At 38.9% G+C, this 26,035-nt stretch overlaps 1 protein-coding gene across 3 annotated transcripts; it reads left to right on the plus strand.

The window, feature by feature from the left end:
* The first annotated feature begins 487 nt into the window (after positions 1–487).
* On the plus strand, positions 488–25,965 carry ttc39a (tetratricopeptide repeat domain 39A). Of its 3 annotated transcripts, none has more exons than XM_058637954.1 (21): positions 488–804; positions 1,982–2,032; positions 3,112–3,162; positions 3,496–3,549; positions 10,279–10,383; positions 16,306–16,437; positions 17,664–17,704; positions 17,956–18,023; positions 18,164–18,228; positions 18,324–18,423; positions 19,021–19,086; positions 19,509–19,617; positions 19,711–19,778; positions 19,866–19,925; positions 20,340–20,501; positions 21,480–21,571; positions 21,838–21,958; positions 22,457–22,568; positions 23,090–23,204; positions 23,458–23,574; positions 23,958–25,965. In XM_058637954.1, the coding sequence occupies exons 1-21, from the start codon at positions 788–790 to the stop codon at positions 24,070–24,072; spliced, it is 1,821 nt and encodes a 606-aa protein (XP_058493937.1). In that variant the 5' UTR covers positions 488–787; the 3' UTR covers positions 24,073–25,965. The 3 variants fall into 3 exon arrangements, with proteins under 3 accessions (XP_058493937.1, XP_058493936.1, XP_058493938.1); XM_058637953.1 differs by having other exon boundaries at positions 488–800; XM_058637955.1 differs by lacking the exons at positions 488–804; positions 1,982–2,032; positions 3,112–3,162; positions 3,496–3,549 and adding an exon at positions 6,846–7,091.
* The last annotated feature ends 70 nt before the right edge of the window (positions 25,966–26,035 follow it).

Below are 26,035 nucleotides of genomic sequence, written 5' to 3' on the forward strand. Positions count from 1 at the left end.
CTTCAAGCTTCTCCTCCTTTGCTACAAGTCTCTCCATTCACTTGCTCCACATTATCTATCCGACCTCCTCCATGTGCATCGTCCCTCCCGGGAACCCGCGGTCTGCTGACCTCGGTCTCCTCTCCATTCCCCACACCTGCAGGCAAAGCTTTGGCAACAGGGCCTTCAGTGTCGCTGCTCCAACCCTCTGGAACTCACTCCCTCTGGCTATTTGCCAGGCACCAACTCTGGAGTCATTTAAATCACTGTTGCGCTTTATGAATCAAAGTTATTACCATTATTATTATTATTATTATTATTATTATTACTGTTGTTGTTGTTGTCATTATTATTAATAATAATAAGATGAGTGAGAAGAAGAACCACACACAATCCTGAACTATGTAGGCTGACTGCTCGGGAACAAGGAGGGAGTTAGGACCATGAAGCTAAAACCTGCCGCAGCTACATTCCTGTACATTTGAATTGGAAGGTCTCGTGTTCAAGGTAACACACCTTGACAGCACAGGAAGGAGGAGGAAGACACGCGCCAGCACCACCAACTTCTCCAGTCTCTCTTCGTTTTTTAGTGTGTGTGTGTGTGTGTGTGCGCGTGTGAGAGAGACAGAGATCTTCACCTCCTCCTCTTCCTCCTCCTCTTCATCCTCTCACTCTCTGTCTCTCTGCGTCCCTCCGCATCTATGCCGGCTGTGTGAACCTGCCGTGTCCGGGATATTCTGCCGTCTCACCAGGTCCCACTGCCGTGGAATGAGTTTTATCGCCAACTGGAGACGAAGCGTGAAGAAAAATGACAGCAAGAAGTGAGTGAGTGGAAAACAAGTGCATGTCCTGACTCTGTCCATACTTGTTGTCTGTTTCCACAGCAGAGTGTGTGTGTGTGTGTGTGTGTGTGTGTGTGTGTGTGAGTGTGATTTGCTTTCTCTTTCAGGTGAAGAAGAGTTTTCTCTCTTCATCACACTGAGGTGGAACATGTTCCACACACACACACACACACACACACACACACACACTGATGTGCAACCTAATCAGTCTACTGTTGTTGTTTATTTATGTTTAATGGAAACAGTTGAGCTGAGTCTTTCTTGTAACCACAGGTGAAAAAGGTTTGGTGCTTCCTGCTCTGTGACTGTGTTGCCTTTAACTTCTTTCTTGAAGTGTGTGCAGCCTGTCAGACAACATTACAGACACGATGTGGTTCAGCGGGATTACAGTGATGTGGCAGTGGCACCTTCTCAACACAACATGCTCTTTTCGTCATATGTAAATGTTGTATTCTTTTGTGATTGATAGAGCTTATACAATAAAACACAGAAGATCAAGCAGGACGACACAAAGTAGACTCACGATGGGATTATTGTTTTACAAAACGTCATTTAAGATAAAAACAACTTTTCAGGGGCATAGTATGTGAAGGCATTAATAACAGGGATGTTCAAGGCATAGATAAAGCAAATAAGGGCGATATTTAATCTAAACATCTCAAATCTTTTTTCAGGGACTGTTCAGTTTAATGAATTAATTAGTTTGACAAAAGTGCCTCCCAATGTGTTGAACCATATAACATTTCTCATCTAACTGGATTATTTAAATGTTTGAATTGATCATACCACAGTCATTAAACATGAGTCATTAAACCTCATGTTTGAGTTGTGCCCTCAGTGTCATTAGACTCCAAGTCACCAAAGTCAACTCAAGTTAAGTCTCCATCACTTGAGTCTGAGTCACAGTCGTTTAGGTTGATTTGATGAACAGCAAACAAGCATGTCAACACCAGGATGTGGAAACAATTTCTGTTGTATTCTGATATAATAATTATTTTTTATTTGTGCCTGTATAGCAAATGTTTCCTAATAGAAACATAGATTATTTGTCGTCTGTGCTGGTCATTGTTACATCTCCACGTCAGACTTAAAGGGTCCTTACCAACGAGTTCTTCTCACCATCATGAGATCCTGACCTCTGACCTCTGACCTCTTTACAGGGACACTGGGGAGGTACAAGACATCCCCGACAGCCCAGACTCCTTGAGCCAGTATGTGAACACACACGCACACACACACACACACACACACACACACAGGATCAGTCAGCATTGACCAGGGGTCTCAAACTCAAAGGACCTGGGGGCGACTGAGTATCTGGTCCTGGGCCTGGTCAAGTGAAAAGTGAAAGAAGTGAAAAAATAATATTCATGATGATATTTCACATCATTTCAAAATAAGTTGTTTGTTTTGATATGGAACGATAAATAGTTCACACTATAAACGTACTGTATTTATGATGCAAAATGAATGAAAAACTATACAGAAATAATTTGATATATAAGTGGACAGGGCCACTTATATAATGAAAATGGATGAGTTTGAGACCTCTGGCATAGACCAATATACAGCATAAGAAAAATTGTCTTCTGAGTTCCTCCTAAAGCCAAATAGGAAGTGAAAGCATATTGAATAGCCACCAGGGGGCACTTCTGCTGCAATAATCTATTCCATCTATTATTAATTGATTTCTAAATAAATCGTCAACTAATTTGATATGTTTTTGTGATTAAAACAAGTGAATTAAATTAAATTTGAGTTAAATGTGAATATTCTTTGGTTTCTTTGCTCCGTATAACAAAGAAATCATTCAAACTGAACTGAAGACATTTGATCAACATTTTATGACATTTTATGGGAACGATAACTCGATTAATAGAGAAAATAATCGACAGATTATTGGATTATGAAAATAATCGTAGCCCTACAATTAGCCCTCCCTGGTTTTCCTCCCACATGTCCAAAAACATGTTGACCTGTCCAGGGTGTACCCCTCCTTTGTCAGCTGGGATTGGCACCAGCAGCCTGTGGTACACAATGAATGAATGAATGAATGAATTTTCCCATTTAGAGATGGACTAGATGATAAAGCACTGCACTGAGCACCAGTGTGATTGACAGCTGGTGTCAAAATGTCAACATGGCAAATTGTAATTGTATTCAGATTCCTTCAGGTGACGTCACGACTCAACTCAACTTCAGATATTCATGTAACGGTCCAGTGTGTAAGAATGAGGGACATCTAAGATTGTGATGCGTCAGACACAGACTGATTTTTACTTCTTTCCAGGTTATCGGTCATAAATAGTCCAGACCTGGATCCCATCATCACAGACTTCAGGTGAGTAACTGAAAACCAGTGCAGAAACAGTAAATAAAAAAAAATAAATAAAAAAAACCAACAACTTTAAATCAGAGAAATGCTGATTATTGTCAGTGACTGTTAAAGTTGTGACTTGCTTTGTTAAAAATGTATATTTAAACTTGTACTTTCTGTAAAACTTGTGTTTCCAGCTGACACCTGGGAGTGTCCTCACACAGTGTGTCACCATGGTTCTCATGATCATGTTCCTCCAACTAAAGCTCTCCTTTCAGCTGTTTTTTTTAAATGTATTTATCCCTGGAGATGGGCGTCTTTTCTCTTCACAGCCTTCGTCTTGATCCTCTGTTTCAGGTTACAGCTGCCGAACAACAACGATGCTCTGGAATCAACAAATCCATCGAACGGGTAAGAATGGAGAGTGAACACCAAAGAAAGTCCCAGTGATTTTGTTTCTGTGTTGTGTTACATAATCCCACTCATCTGTGAGTCTGTGTTGGTTTCTCCACATTTGAGTGACAGAGTTGGCAAAAGGTCATCAGAAGGTCAGCTTCTCCCTGTTGTTCAGTGTATATTAATAATTCAGGCAGGGAAAGCTGAGGGAAAATACCGGGTCCCTAAACTCTTCTCTGTCAAGTTATGACTGGATGAGTGTTCACACAAATATGTCGCGTATTCAGTCGTCTAATGGTACATTTTATTTCAAGGCATGTGAGACATTCACGTGGACGCTTGTGGAGGAGGGGATTTTAATCTAAGGAAAAGATGAATTATAAACAAAAAAATCCTCAGTATATTAACAATTTAACACAGTTAAATTATTTAAGAAATGGTAGCAGTCACAACATGTTTTTTTCTTGAGACTCATTAAAACATCCATGCATTTGTCTGCTGTTGTTTCTCTTGTGGGCTATAGACATTAGCATGGACCAGTTAATGGTATGTACTGTACAACTAGAGTAGGTTTCTGAATAAATTGCATTAGGATTACTGTCCTCTGCCTGAACTGCAGCCAATCTGACATGCTGCATTGAATTGGTATGAATAAGAAGTTGAAATGACGAGTTAAAGTTTGGAATTGAATGTCTGATTGTTGAAAAAGTAGTTGAAAATGACTGCAAAATAAGGGAAATATATCCAAAATGTGAATGCATCCATTAGGGCTGTCATGGTAAATGGCAAAAATGAAATGTGAGACTATCACAGAGGAAGATAGATACAGATACAGCTCTCAAAACATCATTTTATCAAACATCATTTCTTCTTTATAGGGGAAGAATATGTGTTACACTGAGGATTATGCCTTTGAAGTAGCTTCAGATGACTTGGCACAAATGTGTTGTTAACACCATCGTTGAAAAGGTATCTGACTGATATCAATATCGGTAGATACTTAAGATTGTGATGTCGGAGAAATAATGGCTTAACAGGTGCTGTGTCCCTTTAAGAGCACAGGTGTGTGGCGATCTGTCAGCTGATGTTAATCAATCACTCTGAAGGAGAAGATTATTAGAGAGGGAGGAGTTTAAAACATGTGACGGACAACAACAGGGTTGCAACTGCACTGTGTGCGTGTGCATGTGTGTGTGTGTTTACCTTTGTGGAGTCTAATCTGCTGATCTGAATCAGCTATGTGTGGCACCTGCAGTTTAGTGGTTGCTATAGCGATGGCACCTCCTGAGTTACAGAGCAGGTCCATTAAAAATACACACAGCGCACCAGTGACTCACCTTCTGAACTGCAGTTCATAGTGTTGAAATGTTTTTCAATGCAAAATAGTCTAACAACCTCTCTACACACTACAGGATGTGATGTCATCACTAAAAATGAACCTATCATGTAATTCACACCATGTAAAATTCTGGAATAGGCTGAAAATTCCATACATTTTCAACTGTAGCTGTGAAAAATCTGTTAAAGTAATGAAAGAGGTGAATTTAGGGTTGAGAGTCTGACTTTTTGTGGATTTTTCTGTTCATTTTAATAGTTTAGTGATATTTTTTTTCATAAATTGTGAAAATTTCCACTTATATAATAATAATGTCATAACTGAGCACTAAGGCAAAATACTTATATATAACCTACTTCAAAAAACCTGAACTATCACTTTTATTATTTTCTAACACACTACATCAGAAGCTCCTTGCTGTGAGTCAGGAGTATGACATGAGGACAAAGCCAACTGTAAAAGCAGTAGATATTGTTTATTACTAGATAAGGATTTTTAAAAAAGGCTAAAATTGGCAGCATTTATTCTTGTTTTGTTTCCCGTTCTTGCTTAATCTAATTCTCCAGACTGAGGAAAGCAACATTATCAAATCTAGTTATCTCCACCATAAACACATGACACTCTGCTCCTCACAGGACACATGTGAGTCATGGAAGCAACTGTGTTTAAACTGAAGTCTGTAAAGACGGAATTTTTCTGTGTTTATTGTCGTGGTAATTGTGATTTTATGGACGATACAGCGAGAATAGGCCACAGGCGACAAACAGACATGGTCACATGAGTGTGATCTTCATGTTTTCTTGATGTCAGCAGTGGTTCTAATACAGCGTGTTCTTGTCCATGTCCTTCTATAGCTGTGAGGACACACGCTGAGAGGATGTGTGGGTGTTGTGAGGACCAAGGGAAAGAAAGAACATCACCTTTGACTTCCTTTTTTATTCCCTTGCTCTTTGTTGACTAAACAAATAGGTGATCAAGTTATGGCCCCACTTAAGTTATTAGACTGGCATGAACAAACAACTTGTTTGCACAGCACCTACTAATCATGACACAAAACAAGACTGAAATGGGCTGATAAAATGTGTTCTCAGTGTAGGTAACACACTTTGTATAAATCCGTGTGTATTTTGTCCTCAGCGTTAGTCTAAGGGAATAATCCTAAGCATTTTTCCTGACAGTAGATAAGAGGTTGTAAACACGAGGTCCAAGTGAGACCACTTTGAACTAAAGCAGAACTGAAGCCTGTCTTGTTTATAATCCCTGTTCATCTCTCTCTCACACTCACAAACATGTTCAGATTAAAACAGAAAATGGCTCACAGCTGAAATCTTACAGGGAATTGTCTAAAAGCTCTCAGGATGAGAGTGGCTGAGTAATGCCTGGCACCGTGCCCGCTCTTCATTTTCATTCATGATTTCACATCAAGTCTTGTGTATCCACTGTATTTGCTGTGCTACAGCTACGTCTTCTATTTCTGGCCTCAGCAGTGGCCGCAGTGTTCAGTCTCTGCCAGTGCAGCAGATCCTCACAGCACAGCACCTCTCTCTCTCTCTCGCCTTTTCTCTTCTTTTACACCTCAGTGTGCAGAAGGAAGTGATCTGAGCGTGTGTGTCTGTGTCAGGATGACTCCAGCGTATTTCAACTTTCATCTTTTCATTCGCTCATCCTCTTTAGATATGTGTGAGTTTTTTTGTCGTAGTTTTATATTTTGTATAAAAACACCCTGAAGCCCTTGTGGACATAACAGTCCCGCCAACCAATCAGAGCAGAGACTGCAGTGTGTGTGTGTGTGTGTGTATGTTTTAGCAGCAGCACAGACAGCCTGTGTCTTCTCTCCTCATCTCCTCATGTGTGATAGTCATCCCAGTCTTATTAAGAGCTGCTACTGTGCCCTTCCTATTTCTCCCCCTCTCACTCCCTCCCTTGTTCCCCTTCATTCTGCCCTCTCTCTCTCTCTCACTCTCTCTCCCACACACACTCTTTCATCTGTCCTTCTCTTCCTCTCTTACTTCTACTGCTGCTTCTGCTCTTGTTGCTACAGAACGAGACACAGACCGTTACACTGCTCTGCTGTAGAGGCCCAAGGCTTCTCTTTCTGTCTCTTCTCTGCCTCTCTCCCTGTCTCGCTCTGTCTCACTCTCTTTGTCTTTCTCTTTCACACACACACACACATACTTTGCCAGATGAAAATGTCAGGAGAGGACGAGACTCTGTCAAATGGGTAAGATACTTGGTTGCTGCTGTGTTTTGGGGATGACGTGTGTCCGTCATTCACTCAGCATCTCTAAGATTATCTGTGAGTGTGTGTGTGTGTTTTTTTTTTGTATTCTCCTCCATATGATGTAATGGGAAAGATGTGCATGTATTTGTGTGTGAGTTCCAGCTTTGACACCCAGGCATGTGGACAAACTTGTTTGGTTTATAGGAGTAGCCTGTTTCTTTAGTGTCGCAGCTTGATGCAAAGAGGCTTCAGAATGATTTTTTACCATCTTATAAACACGTTTACAAAGATAGACTTGAGCCAGTGTGTGTGTGTGTGTGTGCTTGTATGTTGGTTTGCATGAGCACATGCTGGCTTTACATAAATGAGTAGTAGTTGTATGGTAAGTGGTTTTGTGTGTATGTGTATGTATGTGTGTGTGTGTTTGTGATCATGTGCCTGATAATGATAGTCACTGTACAAGTTGGTCCCCAGAGAAATGACTAGAGGATTTCAAACTTGCTGATGGATGAAATTAAATTATCGGGATAATGTGTGGTATGCACATCCTAAACCTAATAGACTCTGGTCATTGTCTTGGTTGTAATGCCTTGTTACACTTTCATACAATTGTCATTTATTCCCCTCACTCATTGTCCTGTGCTGCTTCTCTTCTTTTTTTTTTCTCAACGTCCTCAGGACTTGAATTGTCTTTAAGGGGCAAACCCTTAAACTAGTTGAGTAAGTTTTCAACAATAAAGAAACAATAAAGCCAATGATTAACACCATCCAAGAACTTTAGTCAAAACTGGTAGGGCCCCACGTCTTAAAACCTTTTCAACTTCAATATCTAAGCATCACTTATTGGTTAATGGTGGCATTTATTATCAATTATGCTGCTACACTATGTTTTATTGTATTAATACATGTTTTTATTTAACCAGGTAGAACCCATTGAGATCGAAATCTCTTTTACAAGGGTGACCTGGCCAAGAGGTCAGCAGCACACGTTTAACACTTGATTAAATGGTGTGTATCTATATATCTATCTGTCGCTTTTCTAGTCTTGAAGACCACTCAACGCTGCTTCATACTACAGCCCCTTTTCTATCACACACACACTTTCATATCCATTCACACGCTGCCAACAGTGCCCAGGGACACGTTGGCATGTAGACTAGCGGAGCTTGGAATCAAATGACTCTCTACCACTGACTCTAATCTGTTTAGAGGCTCAGTATTGTACATCAAGTCTGCGCGAGGTCAAGACTTGTTTGTGAGAATGTACTTACCAATAAATTTGGCCATGCCTTGAGTTAGAGTCAAGATCAGACATGTGCTTTTAATAGTCAGGTTTAAGGTGAATAGAGACGGAATTATAACAGCTGTAACACATCTGTTTCATGTCGTTATTATCTCAAGTAGAAGTGACAGTAGGAAGCAACTGCATATTAATCAAGAGAAGACAGTTTAGTCAGTGGCATAAACATAAAGTGTAGTGCATAACTTAGATTGACACTGAGTTAGACTATTAGCTCCAGATCTTTAGATCGCGAGTCGCCCGGCAATATTACTATACAACGCAAACGGAGAGTGATTAGTTTTGTGTCAAGGCAAACGGAGGCAACAATAACACTGTGGGTAAGAGTTTACCAAAAGTTTCAGAAAGGAATTGCACTGCTTAACAAACCCGGTCATTCACCAGTTTGATGGGATCAAAGCTTCTAGCCCTTGTGCTGTCACTCATGTCTGATAACGTTGCTTGACAGAGCCTGTTCTCAGATCTGTTTAATCATTGTGGTTCATGTAGATCCAACTGAGGCAGAATAATAACATCAACGGCAACAAAACAAAAACAGACTTGAAATTTGTTTATATTCTGAAAGTCTTCAAACGTATGTTTGCCTGCAGAAAAATGTATACTCAACACTCACTTTGCTTTCACATCAGCTGGCTTTGTGACTTTGTGTGCGGTTATGAGGAAGCTCATGCTTTGCTGCTGGTCATATGGGGAACTCAGCAGTCACCTGCATGTCATTAGGCAGAGCTGCGAGCAGTGAGTGTGTGTGTGAGTGTGTGCTCCTTTATGGTGGCCTTTATTGCATAAGAGATATGATTTTATACCTCTTTTGTGTTTCTAAAAGGCAGGAAATTACTGTATAAAGAGAATGTTGTCTATTAGTCACTGCTGTCACACACGTTAGTCTTAGTTGGGTTGGGTTCACTGTTTGTTCTCCTATTCTGCTGCAACATTTTCACACTGTATAGAAACATAAATGATCAAGGCTGTGGCCTGGATAACTTGTAATTAGTTTCCTTTTTATAAATGTTCTCATGCATTTCATATCAAAAATTACATAATGATGTCATCTTTATGGAAAAGAAAAGACTGTACATCAGAAACCACAATGCACATTAAAGAAATGAATCCTCTTAATACTGAAGAACATTAGTGGAGTACTTCCATCAGCCACGAGTGTCTCAGATGTTCCATTATCTTAATGCATTTGCTCATTATGCCGAATGTTAATATTTTTGAACTGTTTTCACGTGCGTGTGTGGTGTTTTTTGTGCAACACTGACACAAAACAGTTAATCAGATCCAGAGTCAGCACAGCCAATTAAACTTAAAGATGGAACCTTGTGACTGATTCTCAGTCACGTCTTGTGCTCAGTTTGGCCACACTATACACTTGTCATGTGGGAATCCTGTGCACCATGTAATGAGGTCAGAATACACTGTGACCTGATCATCAATTATCAGAGGTTCACAACAATATGTTGTGTGTATATTTTCTACTCCTTTAATTATCCTGTTCAAAACTCATATTCTGTTATTAGTGTATGGTTGTGCACATTTTGTAAATCATGCCAACTCCCCCTGTAATGTGCTATAAAATTTAAACAAACACAGACAGCAAATCCGTCTCTTGAGCCACTTAGTTGGTCTGGTCCATTCTGTCTGGGTGTTTCTTCTGTGGAGGATTGGAAAGATGATTAATACTTAACATTTAAACACAAAAAAACTCTGAAAAGAAGTAAAGCAATGCAAAGCAAAACATCTTTTTACTCTAAAGAAACTCATAATAATCAGCTATAAGACACAGCACAATTAGGTAAAATCAGAAGTGTTTTAAAAGCTTAAGAACTCATCAGAGCCTCGGCTTGGCCTGTTAACACTTTCACTCTGTCTGTTTTGGTTCTCCAGGTGCGCGAGGTCAGACCTGTCTCTGGCACTGGAGGACTGTATGGCTGCCTTGGATATGTTTCTCAGAAACGAGTTTGAGGAGGCGCAGGTCCGGCTCAAATGCAGGTAAAAATCTAACCTCTACCAAACCTTTCTTGCTGCTGTTCTCAGCTCCACCTGTGTGTGTTGTGTGCTGCTTTTCTGTTTGGAACTGTCAGTATCAGTATTGGTCTAGTCTGTGGATCGGATATTGGACATATAAAAATCCTATATATTGCAAAATGTGAATACATTTCATCATTTTGGGAGGACAATATACGTTACACGGTTGGAAAATTCTGTATTTGAAATGACTCAGCAAAAATGTGTTAACATCATTAGCTTTACAGTATAGTTCATAAATGGTCTAAAATGACTGTATATTGAGTTCTGCGCTAAAATATTTGTCGTGTCAGACACAAAAAAGTGTTATTGTCCCATCCCTTAAAAAAAAGGCATGTGGGTATACGGCAGTGTCTTAGTTTGGTATGAATTAGCGAAAGTTAGCATGCTAACATGCTAAAGTAGGCCTCTTTCAGAGCGGGAAATGCACAGGTGTTACTGTCAACATTATTAATGGCTCTGCTCAGTGCAGTTAGTTGTGTGTAGTGTGACTGTCGATACATTTAATTATTTTCCCCCGTGCTCTTCCTGCTGTTACCTGTCAAAAGCTCTGTCATATAAACATTAAAACATTATATGTTGGCGTCATTATTGGGTCAACAGGCCAACATTTAGCTGAATGTACCTTTGTACTCGTGTGCACATATCACTCTATGAGCTCTCCAGTCTCACACTATTGTGTTCCAGTGCTGTGTCATCGAGTTTCTCCTCTGTTCACTGCACATTGTCTCGTCTATTATCAGAGCATTTATCACACCACCGTTGTTTTCTCCACCCTCTGTCTCCACTCTCTCTCTGGGGCTGAAGGCCACTCCTTTGCTCCAGTTTACTCTTTTCAGAACTGGCTTATGATAACACCTTCTTGTTCACCTGTTCTTTTCTTTCTTTTTGTAAAGTAATCCTAGATTGACACACAGATTGTTTGACGTATTATATGTTAATGTTCGTCTGGTCTGGTTAACCTTCATGTCATAAAGCTGTGGTTGAGGTTTTTGGTCTGATTTCTTGGCTCAAACTTGAGTATACTGTACTAATTACAGCATTTTATAATAATAACAACAACGATAATAATAATAATAATAATTATTATTATTATTATTGTTGTTATTATCATTACTATTATACATTTTATTTGTAAGTGCCTTTCAAAACACTCAATATGTACAGTATGTAATGAATGACTGATCTGGATTAATCTAGATTGATTTAGTGAATTATCCTATATAGTGTAACAGTGCAAAAGTGAAAACATTGCTGCTTTTGTGTTGTTGATGCAACTTTATTTATGAAAAAGAGATATTTAAATATACTTTCAAGAGTGAACAACTGTGAGTTGATATATTTGCAACTGGGTCGATGGCACATGCATGTAATATTGTTTCTAGAGCTGCAACTAATGATTCATTTAATCGATTATTATTTTCGAGTACTTGTTTGGTCCCTAAAATGTCAGAAAATGTCGAAAAAATGTTGATCAGTGTTTACCAAACCTGGAAATCATGATGTTTTCGTAGTCTTGTTTTGTCCCCTAACCAGAATGATTCAGCAAAGAAACCATAAAATTAAATAATTAAATATTAATAAACACTTAAACCGATTCATCGATGATCAAAATAGTAGACTATTAATTTAGTAATCAATTGATAATTGATTAATCAAATAATCATTGCAGCCCTAATTGTTTCATATTAACATAAGCCCCTATATCATATCGAGACAAATTGTATCATGACAGATTTGGGGTCCTCGTACTGTCAATTCACACCCTTAAAAATACCAGGACTTAAAACCCAGTTGGATTTCTTATTTATTTGTGAAAGCAGCCATTTTCTGAAGAAAAAAGCTGTGTCCTTCCTTTCCCCCTTTATCTACTTTAAGCCAAGGATTCAGTCAATAATCTGACTGCACTCAAATTGTCATCAAAGTGTTGTCTTACATCTAAATGCAGCACTCGTATCAAATGAATATGCCGCTCTGTTTGTCATAGTGGTTCAAAAACATCCACGCAACCTCCTCTGCTCATATTTTGCAGCTCAAAGAAATGTTTTGTAGGGAGGTGGATGGCCTGGGGCATCACACTGCACTTTGTGATATTATGTAAGATGTGTTGATCTGCTGCATAGGGGTGGAGAGATCGGATGTGTTGGGGCAGTGAGCAACAAACTGCACTGAGGAGGGTTTTATTCTGTCCTCTGCTCGCTATCTTTAAACTGTATCTTTTTTACTATTCCTAAAACCAACAACACACACATACACGCACAGAGTGAACATTAGAACGAACATTACAGAGTGAAAGTGGAACAGGACAAAAACACATTACACAGAGACAATGTTGAGCTTTAATCCCCCCTGTATAGCATAATAAAGGATCTTACATTCATAAATATTTTACAGTAATATAGTTATAACAGCGCCACATGGCAAAGTAATGGCTAATACTGTTGCCTTACAGCAAGTAGGGTTTGCGACCCTGCTCGACTGAGGGCCTCTCTGTAGCATGTTCTCCCTGTGTTTGTGTGTGTTTTCTCCAGTTTCTCCAGTTTCTTCCCACAGCCCCAAAAACATGTGAAAATTAAAGGTTGTTCAGAGTGTACCCTAGTGTATTATTCTTCACAACAAGGACAGTAAATAATTATGTAGTAATTAGGACAGCTAGGACATATTTAGATAAGTGAAATGACGTTATTGATATTTTTAGGAAGATTATTCCAGTTGCTAGTTTTCAGACATGAAGGCCTGTTTACCCGTTTCTTTCATGAGAGCAGAAACAGTGCAGTACATTTAAAACTTTTAAATCTAGTCCACTACTTTCAAATCATATTCAAATGAGTTAACACAATGCTGAATTAGTCTTACAACTCTCACTGTGTGTCTCGGTATAGTGTTTGCATGGCGGAAAGTAGAGCAGCTACATCGCGCTAGTTAAGTGAGACAGCTACAGACTGTTAGACTATGGCCAAAAATGCCAAGAAGCACTCATGGAAAGATTTGCAAGTTAATTATCCACGGTGGTATTTTAATCGCGAAGTGTTTTGGTAATTACCCAGAAATAGGAGTTCTGCACTGGAGCTTTAATGATGATGTCAGTAAGTTACTGATGAGGAAGAAGGAAGCTGATGGACAGCTGTGGCCCAGGCTACATTGCATGCTGGCCATTTAGCATGGTTGGTAGTTCTGTACAGGCACACGTGTTTCTTATACAAGACACAGAATATGTTTATGGAAAAGTTAGGGCAAAGGTTACTGACTTTATTGAAACAGTTAAGACCGTATGGACAGAGACATGAGAGTATTGTGATTGGCATTTTTATTTTCAGCTGGCCTAAAGAGGTTTGTTTCTGTTTTATTAGACACCAGCTTACTTATTCCTGTTTTTGTAGTGTGAGCTATTTCACCGGCATCTGTGTCAGTTTGTAACTTGTCAACTTGTATGACCCCCCCATAAACTGAACTGTTTCTTTAAATTTCAACTGAGCTGATATTTGAGGCTCAAGCTAATTTCTCTGAGTCATTGTGAAGCTGCCACCACAGACTCATCTCCAACACTGTAGAAACTTGTCTGTTAAGTAACACACTTTTGTGAGTGCTTTGAGGAGTTTTCTTTTTTCACTCAAGCAGGCATCTTAGTTTTATTAGCCATATCTCTGTTTAAACCTGCCGCTAGACCACAGTCAGCCAAAACAGTGCAGTCTTACCCTCCCACTCTCCTACAGCTGTAGCAGGGAGTTGGCACAGGCGGAAAAGGTTGACGTGTTGCTGTATGACGTGCTGTGCAATGAATGACAAAGCAGTTTTTTAGTAACATAAAGCGACTATCCTTAGGGCTGTGTGCCTGTTCTTCTCTGTGTGTAAGCATTGAATCAAAGGCCTCACTTCTTTTTCATTAAGTTTATGTCTAATTTAAAAAACTAACTTTTTCAACTTTCACTCTGTGCCTTTTGTAACGATGAAAGCCATAAGGAACAATGAAGTGACAAAAATAAACCTGCACTTCCTTCTTGTCAGTTTTTTTAGTTGAACTGAATACAAAGCACATACATGTGTTGTTGAGAAAGTACAGCACAGACCCAGCCTCAAGGATGACAGCCATGGTATCTGTGATCAGTATCTCCAGGGCTGTTTTTGGAATATTTGGAAATCCCAGTCACTCTCAGCAGCTCACAGCTCCGTGTTTACAAGGTTTCTCATGTTACAAACAGTGAATAAGCCTGATGCAATGGAAAGGCAAGGCAGAGAAATTTGAGCATCTGCCTTCTCTGACTGTGCCTTTTTTTACTTCCTGGTTGTTGTTGTCGTGGCAACTGTTGTTCACTGAATTAGAATCATGACACTAATTACTTTAGGTGGAGAGCTGAATCCACACAATCTTTGTCTGCTGTAAGAAAACCTGATTATATGAAGTTGACAGGCTAAATGTCGCACAGGTTATACCACTTTAATCTGTTTCTATAATGTTTAAATTTAAAAAATAATCAACTTTGTTTACGGTGTTATGTCCGTGAGTTGGAAATCAGTTTGTGTCCTTGAGCTTTTTAAAGTTTGGAGTAACATCACAGAGTCTGGTCACATGAGTGAGTCTGTGGTTAACAACAACATTTCCGTAAATGCAGAGTGATTACATTCCTCTGTACACACCTCCAACTTAATGTTTCACTGAAAACTTTCTGCCATATACTTGTAATTTACAAGAATTATGCAAATACATCATATTTAAGTATTTAAGAACCAAAACTAATTGCAACATAAAGTTCTTTTGTGATTTTGTTTCATTTAATTATATTTAGTTTTAAAAATGTGTCAGAACCTGAAAGACAAACTTTTCTAACTGGAACAACGAGCCCATCTACTGGAAATGTTTGCATGACACTTTTACTTAATGACTTGTAAACCTGCTAGACAGGGTGTGACGTGACACACCAACAAAAGGTATAAATAGACAATTTGTTTTTCTCTCAGGTGACGTGGTTGTTGTTTTTTTTTCATCTACAGTATTCAATCACACTGTTGGAATTAACAAGAATGTAATACCAGAGAGCTGCAGCTGTTCTGTGGCCTCATTGTTCCATCTATGTGCTCCTCCTGAAGTAGAGCTTGTATCTCTGAACCTCACTTATGTCTCAATAAAACAAAGGGTTCATATTGAAAATAAGTGAGTAAAGTTTATTTATTTATATAGCTTTAAATTAAAGCTGGGGAAACATTACACAACTTTTACAGTCGTTACCGATTTTGAAAAGACTTGCTGTACACACTAACTGACGACTGAAAGACTGGGGACTACACATTTAACGACTGCAGTCAGGCCTGTCATCTTATTTCCTGTGTCCCACCCACTCTTTTACTGGCAGTCGGCAACATCAGTACACACGACCCAATTGCATCCAGAGTCAGCTCAGAAAATTCAAATATGTTTGATTGACTGCGACTGAGGTCAGGTTGGGTCTGTTACCCTCACACACTAACAGATCTCTGTGCCTACTAGACATTCCGACTGTCCCCAACTAGTGCTGACTTGTGCAGACTCTGCCCAACTGTGAATCATGGGTAAAATCGGGCTAAAAATCTTGTAGCGTGTCCCCAGCTTAAAACAGACACAATTAAAACCACATACGTCCACATAAAATCAAGTACAAAGATTAAAAGCAAATATCAATAAAAATTGGTAGATAAAAAATAAAAAGATAACATAGTACAATAAAATGAGATAACACAAAGGCCTGTTGGAATAAAATGATTATAGTTGCTTAGTAAAAGACTGGCAGGAACCATGGGTCCATAAGTATGTACAGAGAGCGCTCTGTAGTTTTGGGACAACAGCCACCTTTCTTTCTCTAGTTTGCTCATCTTCATAATTTCTGATGATTGATTTCTTTTTTCCTTTAACAGAAACAAAGACAGCATGTACCATGCTCTGACCTATGCCACGATCCTAGAGATGCAGGCCATGATGACATTTGACCCCCAACACATCCTCGCCGCAGGAAACACCATGAAGGAGGCCCAGGCTATTTGTCAGCGGTGAGACTTTCCTTTAACAGTATTGGGGAATGATATCTAGAAGCTACAAGAAAGGGCCTTGATGAGTGTCTGCTAGTGCAGTCTTTCTGCTTCTTTGCTGACTAAAATCTGCTGGGGCGGTACCTGATTACTAACACCTGAAACCCATGAGTGGGTGAAACTAGTAGCACGGCTGGGCAATCAATAAATCACTGATGCTAGCCTACAAAGTGCTTCATGGGTCTGCTCCCACCTACTTCAATGCTCTCCTAAAGACTTATGTTACCCCTCGACTACTCCATTCATCGAAGGATTGTCATCTAGCGGTGCCAACAACCACACAAGACAATCCAGTCTCTTTTCATATGTCGTTCCACGTTGGTGGAATGAACTACTGAGCTACCAGAACAGGAGCGTCCCTGTCTATCTTCAAGAAGCTCCTGAAAATCCAGCTCTTCCTAGAGCATCTTCTGTCCGAGAACGTACCCTACCCCCTCCCCTGCACTTGGATCCACCTCGTCACTCTCACCTCTATCAGTCTACTGTTCCTATCGAGTGGAGTTCTTTCCAAGACTTCTTCTATGTAGCTTATTCCTCTTTTGTTTGTCACTTTGAATAAAAGCCTCTGCTTAATGCTTAAATGTAAATGTAGATGACCACTTGACCACATCTTATTTTTCTATTTCCTCTCGTTAGTTAGAGACAAGTCAGTTTAGCTGCAAACAAAATGTTGTTGCTAGTTTGATTTGCTTATTTAGACATATAGCACACGTAATGTATCTTTTAAACATGCGTTAGGAATATTAATCTGAAAACCAGAGGATATGGTGACCCAAAAGATGTCACAAGTGCCTTTCACAGTTAATACGGGAGCCACTGTGGGTCTACGATCACTCCGAGCTGCTTCACTAACACTAGATCTAATTATCCTCAACCTGAGATCAGCTTTAGTCTTCTTCAGGCTTATGCCGAAGACAGATCTGCAGTTTTCGATTTTTTTTTATTTAATGTCATGGTAGCAAATTTAATGCACTGTCAGCACCTTGTGGTAACTTCATCCTGCAGCAGCGCAGCATCCTGTTGTTACTGGGAAGAGGATGAGTCACTAATTTGCATAGGAAATGAGATAAGCAAAGAACTGTAAGAGAGTGCAATGCTGCTGAGAATAAACCTTTAAGATATCCCTTAAATCACAAAGCCACCGTCCCTATAAGTGATGAGAATTATTGTGCTTCCCTTGGTTTCAGGCATCGTAAGAAGGCAAGCTTCTCCAAAAACTTCACAGAAGGTTGGTGTTAATGACAGGATGAGTGAAATTTGACTTCAGTTGTTGTGCTTTTGCCTGTACATTTGTCAATGTAATATTGTGTGCATGTGCACTCATGTTAAAGTTCTGTATGTGCATGTGTGCACGTAAATGTGCTGCTGCATATACAGAATGTGTGTGTGTTTGGGCCTCACACTGCAGCTGCTATGATCTGTGCTGAGGTTTCAGACTGTTTCACTGAGGACAATAATCATTGTCATTTTCCATCTCAGAGGAACTTCATGCTGAGGTTTGCTATGCCGAGTGTCTACTGCAGAGGGCAGCACTCACCTTCCTACAGGTCAGGAGTGACGCTAAGCCTGACAGTGCTGAAATGATAACTGCCATCAATAACACGTTTTAAATATGATTTATTGACTTTTATTCAAACGTTGGTTCCTACTCTCATCTCCTTTGCTCTCTTGCTTCCTCCCGGAACAGGATGAAAACATGATTAGTTTCATTAAAGGGGGAATCAAAGTGAGAAACAGCTACCAAACATACAAGTGAGAATATTAAGTCCAGAATTATCTGTCATTTATTCAATTTTCTTTTTCGTAACCTCACAAGTAATTTTTCCCTCTCTCCCTTTATCTTACAGAGAGCTTCACACAGTCCTCCAGTCTGCTGGATACACCCATGGTGACAATCACGGCCATTTTGAGGGTGGTGTTAAATTAGGTGTAGGAGCCTTTAATCTAGTAAGTTGGAAGCATCATTACAAGCTTCCATCAACACTGAACATTATTGTATTGTATTATTTGCATTTTTTGTGATGCATCTCGTAAAATAAGCTCAGAAAAGCAAAAGGTGGACATAAAATAGCAGCCACTGTCATGTAAAATCAGCATGTTTAGATCTTATCCATGTAGCACTGATTGATACATATTTGATTATAGCTATTTTTGCTTGTTTTTTCATTTGTGAGCATTCAAAATAGGCTTTGCATCACAGACTTGACATTATTATTTACAATAGTAGTAATAGTAAAACTTATTTATTTGTAATTTTCTTTGAGTGATTGTAATTTGGTTAAGCTGCAAGGGAATTGCCCTTTCTGGAATTAATGAAGTTGTCTGAATCTGAACTGAATACTATGGTTAAAAATGGTTTAATGGTGTTTAATATAGAGAAATTAAACATTGTTTCACTCATTTGCAGGGGAAATTTTACAGTTTCCTAAATACTCTGTTTAGGAAATGTAAGCGTGTTTCCTTGAAAACCTCCTATGTTATAGTGATGAATGAAATGACATTTAATAATCCTGCTGCTGACCTCTTATTATTTCCTCCCTTTAGATGATTTCCATGTTGCCCACACGGACGCTGAAGCTGCTGGAGTTCGTTGGTTTTTCTGGTAACAAGGTGAGTTTCTGAGAACTAGTTATGACTGACAGTAAAGGGTTATTTTTAAAATGCAGCATTCTTACAATATGTCCTCGTGAAATGTGTGGTGGATGATTCATTGTGTGTGTGTGTGGGATTTCAATATAACTACCAAGTTGATTCACAGAAAACAGATTTTTCTTTGATTTGTGGTGAAACTCTCCTATTTACTACAGAGCTGACGATGAATCTGACACATTCACTGTGCAAAATTCACAAGATGAAACATATACGGTCATTTTATTTTCTTTGATCTTAATGCCTACTGACTGAATGATCCCTCTGACTTCTTGTTATCTGTCATATCACTAGTGAGGATTCTGTGCACTGCTTCTACCACTAACTGAGCTTAAGATTCACCTTGAAAAGACACATAATTCAAACTGTGTGTGTTTGTGTAGGAGTTTGGTCTCCAGCAGCTTCAGGAGGGCTCTGCAGAAAGTACATTCAGGTCCTTCCTTTGTAACATGCTGCTGCTCTGTTATCACACCTTCATGAGCTTCATACTAGGTGAGCATTGACACACACTGACATGCACATAGACACATGCACAAAGCTGCAGCAGCCAACCACAGAGGTTTTTGTTCCGTTTCTCTCTTGCAGGCACTGGAGAGGGAGATGTTGAAGATGCTGAGAAACTGCTGCAGCCATATCTCCAAAAATATCCTACGGTTCGTCAGTAATAAATATATATGTATACATATATTTACTTTCCCAGCATTATTTGAAGTACTCACTGTTAATTGTCTTCCTTACAGGGCTCTATCTTCTTGTTCTTCGCTGGTCGAATAGAGGTGATCAAAGGCAACCTTGATGCTGTGAGTTTACTCAAAAAACATGTCATTCGGTCACCACTACAGTGTAGATGCAAGCTTGCTTTTTATTTAAATGCAACACTGGTTTACATATTTATCCAGATTTCTCCATTTTAACGTAGGCATTTTAGCACCAGTCACTTTATATTTTTGTCTCTCAAGCAATGTGAAACTTACGGTCCCTACTTCCTGGTCTGCCTTTCTACGTCACATATTTTATATTGAGAGCAGGCTGTCCTTGTTGGCTGGAGCACACAGCTACACGGTGGTGTGAGGACACTATTGTACCTTTGGTTCATATTCTGTACTTGTGTTCTTTTATGTTGTTCCACCAGAAGTAATTTAGACTGTGTCTATAATCTGGCATGTTTACATGTATGTTAAGGAGAGGTCTTTAGTTTTTGTGTTTGCTTCCAGGCTATCAAGCGTTTTGAGGAGTGCTGTGAGGTTCAGCAGCAGTGGAAGCAGTTTCACCACATGTGCTACTGGGAGCTGATGTGGTGCTTCACATACAAGAGGCACTGGAAGATGGCGTACTTCTACGCGGACCTGCTCAGCAAGGAAAACTCGTGGTCTAAGGTGTGTGATTTGAATATCCATCTCTCTCTCACACACTCACACCTACGGTCAATTATCCTTTCATAAATCGACCTTATTTCCATTGTGGCATTGTGTTTAGAGTACAGTAACAGCATGGTAGTAATATGGTAATAGTAAGTTTGTTGTAGAGGTAATGGAGTAATACATTTTATTTGTAAGTTTATTTCTAGTTTGGTAATAAGGAGATAATATTACAATAAAATACCTTGTTATTTCAAAAGTAATATTCAGGCAATGAGAAGTTCTGCAGGCCACCATCAGTGTAATACATAAAAATGTTTGTGAGTCAAAATTGACAATTATCATAGCTGAAATATTCTCTTATGTACCACATACATGTTTCATTGTTATTACCAAGCTATTGGTGATTACTATAGAAATAAAATGGCATTCCCACATTTCTATTTAGAAAAAAAAAAAAAAAAAAAAGATTACAGTACTATTATTATCATATTGTTACTGTACTACAATGTAATGTGTGGCCCATAGAATATGAGAATTGTTGTTGCTCATATAGAAACAAACATTATGCTGAAATATGTAATCCTTCCTTTGATCACCTTTGGTCATGATGTGTCTCATACAGAGATTACTGTTCGGTTCACACTTGTCCCCGTAATGACAAGTATTTTTACTTGCCATGTGCACAGAGGCACAGAGTAAAACATGCAGTAAAATGAGGAGGTATGTGTAATAATATAAAATATTATAAGTTGTTGAAATAATATTTACAAACAAATTGAATAAGGTGACGGATTGCTTTTCAGTGACAAATTGACAGTGTCCTTTGTGTTGGCATTTTATAAAGAGGAGTACAGACACATAAAAAACAGTTGACTCAACACCATTAGTGGATTTAAATTCTGGCTCTGACTATAAATTACACTCAGTTCTCATTCTAAAAGAAAAAATGGGATTATAAAAGTAACCAGTGTTTCCTTTTCTTCCTTCTCTCAGGCTACATATGCATATATGAAAGCAGCATATCTCAGCATGCTGTCACCAGATGATTGTATAACCTTTGGGGAGACTGCATTCACTCTGTTCAGGTACAAACAAAGATATGAAGATACTTCTCAAAACACCCACAAGCAACCACAGTGAAACAGAAATGATTGAGGATGACTGGATATATCTGTAATATCATTAACTCATCTTGTGGGTAGAGAATATCCTTTGGAGGGAATATAAATTTATATAAATATGAAGCTATATGAGTATTTTTATTGATGGTTGCTGCTGCACAACTCCAAATTTATGTCAGTCATGTGTTTAAATTTACTGTTATTTTATTGAGTGTTGTATTATATTTCAGGCAAGTTCCAGGACTAAAGCAGAAAATAGCTGGCAAGTCTTTACCAACGGAGAAGTTTGCTATCAGGAAAGCCCGTCGCTACCTCGTAGAAAACCCCATTCCTCTTCCTGCTCCTCCGCTGGTCAGTCCTGGATGATACCTGCTTTGACATGACTTCTAGAATAATATTGCTTCTTTTATGAAGTTAATTTTTTCAGTTACCTATTTTAGAAACATCAGAAGAATTTTGTTGTTTGTTTTGCGCTGTAAGAAACTCTGCAGGCTTCCCTATAATCCCAGAGGGTCCAGTAAATTACCATACTGTACCGGTCTTACCAGTACATGCAAAATTACATTGACATTTGGAAGTAAAAAGCAGACGTGTGAAGAGTTTCGATGCAAAGTAAGGGGGGGAAAATGGGCAGTAATGCAACAACTGCCAACTGCCAACTGCCATTAAAACCATTTAAAACCACCAGTTCTTGTAGTGGTTGGTGGTAGAAATGATTCAGTGAAGTTTCTAGAACTCTATCTTTGATTACAGAGTTAGTGTGAGAAGAATACACTTTGTTAATGACAAACCACAAATAAAGCTGAGGTTTGTAACAGTAACATTGAGCTGACTGTTGTTGTTTTTCAGGAGATGATGTACATATGGAATGGCTATACAGTCATTGGAAAACACAGAGACCTGACAGAGGACATGCTGAAAACACTGGACGAGGCACAGGCTAAACTCGATAACAGCCAGAGTATGTATACACTGGACATATATCCTTTAATTAACCAGGTTAAAATCTCTTTTACGAGAGAGACATGGCCAAGAAAGCAGCATCACAATATTTAAATGCCAATTATAACAGAAACAAACACAACTGCCACACACTGTAAAATAAATAAAACTCAATATCTAGTAAATTTACAATAAAGAATAAAAAAATGCACAATATTAAGAACAACTATAGAGAGGCCACCAATCATTTTTTATGTAACAGAATAGAACAAGTCGGTGCTCGGGCTCTATTTATGGCTCTATCTCTAAGAGAATTTACATTCACCAAGAGTCTTCATCCTTTAAAATTGATTGATTGAATTGAAGTTTTAACTAATGTGCTGGGATGTTTGCATTTACTGATAATATACTGATGATTTGTTTGATCTAGGAATCTCTGAGAATTATGTTTTCACTAGATATGATTATTGAGGATGTTGTTTCTCTAAATTAATGCACATTAAACTGCATATTTAACTGTCCTATGTGTGTGTTTGTTAGGAACTGAGTTCACCATAGATGATCAGTGCCTGCTGAGTCTGCTGAAGGGACTGTGTCTCAAACACCTGGGACACCAGGAGGAGGCTGAACACTACTTCACCCTTGTCCTCTGCAAGTAAGCCTCTCTCTGCTACACACACACACACAGAGCCCGAGAGACATGTACAGCCAGTATATAAATACACAATCCACCCATAAAAAAACAGACGTGCTCTAGTTTCTTGCAGTGTGCCATAAACAATTAGCCTAAGCATATTCCTGTGCGTCATCTGATAAATGAAGACAGTTTTGTGCAGCACAGGTTTGTTAAATTGTTGACACTGTCCACATACAGTAATGCGATCACTGTGCTTTGACATTATCTGCAGTGAGACTCAGATCAAATATGACCACTACCTGGTTCCTAATGCTCTGCTAGAGCATGGTCTGCTGTGTCTGGAGCAAGGCAGAAACAGTGAAGCTGTCAAACTACTAGAATCAGCAAAGTAAGTTTTTAAACAACATACCTATATGTACTGTACTTGTGCTGTTATCATTCTGACATTGTTTTCTTATTAATTCAGCTATGTCACATCTTATGTGTTTTGTAGCTTTCTATAAATCTTACAGTATCTTGTAATGGAAATGTATAAATCCCACAAATTGAAAATGTGTTTTCCTGCTGAGCTACATAAACCAAACAGAAAATGTAATACAATCTTGTGCTAACCTTGTATAAGAATAGGCAAACCAAGGAAGAACAGGACAGGACACAACATTTGCATCACCCTTTCTGCTTGGTTTTTGTATTTCCTCATTGTGAATGTGTGAAATAAGGACATTATTAAGGTTGCTGTGACTGTAAATGTCTCATCTTGTTCTGTTTCAGGCAAAATTACAAAAACTACTCAATGGAATCTCGGACACACTTCCGTATTCAGGCTGCTCTGCTCAAGGCCAAGGGCAATGGAGAGAACGACAACCATGTTGCTTCCAGCCCATAACAGGCAGAGGAGGGCACGCTAGAGCAGAGAGACAGCCTTCTCCTTTTTGCAGTCTCACAATGCAACACTTAGCCCCGCCCAGCCAGGCCACCAAATCAGGCGGGCGATTTGTTTCTTCATCAGGAGGACATTCTTATTTTTATCAAGAGTGCCAACTCTTCAGACGACTGCAGCTCTATGTGGCCCTCACTGGCTTAGCTGGGTTTGCTAGGCTCTCTTCCAGAGCTGACTTATGATGACATTCATTTCCTCATGTGATTTGAAATAGAGACAAGTTGAGAAATGTGCCTATATTTTAAGAAACATTGCTTCTAGCAGGCTTATTTGTCTAGTAAAGTGGCCACCCATCAGGGGGGCACTAGGGTAGAAAACATTTTGTGTAGAGGGCCTTCACTAGTACCCCAGGATAAAAATGTGCCCAGTTCAGTTCACTGGATGTGGACCTGATGAAACCAGTGTACCAGTAAACCCACTGTAAATTACTGACACTAACTCCACTCAACCAGCAGCATCGTGTGGTGTTGGTTGTTACAGAGCACTCCACCTTATTTTAACTTAACTTAATTTAAATGATGATAATGATTATTGATAAAAAAAAATGACTTGAATAAATTGGAGATGACATAATTATAAGTTGATAAAAAATAATTTCAAAAAAGATGTGTAATCCTATGTTGACACTTAGGACACTGTTATTCAATTCAATTCAATTATTTATAAATTATCCACATTCTTTTAAGAACTATGAGACTGTTTTGTACACCCTTTGACCAAATTAGATATAAATTCTGAATGTTGGATTAATGTTTTTAACACTAAATTATATTTGGTCTCTCATAGAAAGAGGACATTTTATTCTTCAAAGTTTTGTGTCTGCTTCCCTTGATATCTGTTGAAACACTGAAAACAAACATACAAACCAAGAAAAATCTTATGGGACATTTTCTTTCTGTCTCCTTTTGAAGACTTGATCCACGCCTGCTGTATTTATGGTTCTTGCAGAAAGCTTTGTAAATCAGCGAGCCATGCAAACTCTCCATGGTCAAATAACGCCTATCAGACTTGAAGTGAGAGTTGTTCTTTATATTTATATTCTGTAAATGTCATCTTCTACACAAATTGTCCTGTTTTGAGAGGACAGATGAATGTGTCTTTTAGAAAGGCAGACTCCCTCCTTTTCTCCTCCTGGTGTGTGGGACGGGCTCCAACAGTACTTGAGCTTGAACAAATAGGCCATTCACACCGAGCAGCGAAGAACTGCATGCTTGTCTGCCTGTTGCATCCTTAGTGGGTGAAGACTGAAGACGCTCTGGATGGCAAACGACCACAGTCTTCCTGCTTTCTGAACATCATCTGCTGCTCATGTATCTGTCATGCTTGAAAACTTGAACGTTATAACCACAATCACGTGTCAAATAATAATAATAATCTGTATAAGAACAACTACTTGTGATGATTTAAATGATAAGTCAGAAAGTGGTCAGCCCCTAAACCAGGAAACTCACTGTCTCGGGTATTGGAATTAGAGAACTGGTGATTTATTCATGAGTAGAGTAACATTTGGGATTCAAGAGGGTGAATGGGAGTCAGTTTCTATACTTTTAATGGTGGAGGACGTATAATCTTTTCACAGTTATAACAACAGTCGCCTCTGTAATATTCAAATGATAAATCAGTGTTTGTTTTCCAGTAATTAATTCAGTTTTTTTTTTTCTCCCTTCACTGATGTTGCTGAAAGATGTTAACCAAATTTACTGGGAAAGATGCTGACAATCAGCAAATTACACTGGGCACAACTACTACTGAGCAGAGTGACATTCCTGTACATACTGGATGTTTCTATTGTAATTTAACATGAAATGATGGTAAGCAACTAAAAAAAACATATCTTAATTTTTTGTCATGTCTTTTTTTGTTATTTGTACACAACAAACAGAAGCACAATATACAATGTTTATGGAAG

This window comes from Solea solea, chromosome 9 (assembly GCF_958295425.1).
Source record: "Solea solea chromosome 9, fSolSol10.1, whole genome shotgun sequence".
Taxonomy (NCBI): Eukaryota; Metazoa; Chordata; class Actinopteri; order Pleuronectiformes; family Soleidae; genus Solea; species Solea solea.

Coding starts and splice junctions, on each gene's coding strand:
- ttc39a (XM_058637953.1), top strand. CDS start 748: ATGAGTTTTATCGCCAACTGGAGACGAAGCGTGAAGAAAAATGACAGC. Junction 17,705..17,955: donor CTCCAAAAACTTCACAGAAG/GTTGGTGTTAAT, acceptor TTTCCATCTCAG/AGGAACTTCATGCTGAGGTT. Junction 22,569..23,089: donor TAAACTCGATAACAGCCAGA/GTATGTATACAC, acceptor TGTGTTTGTTAG/GAACTGAGTTCACCATAGAT.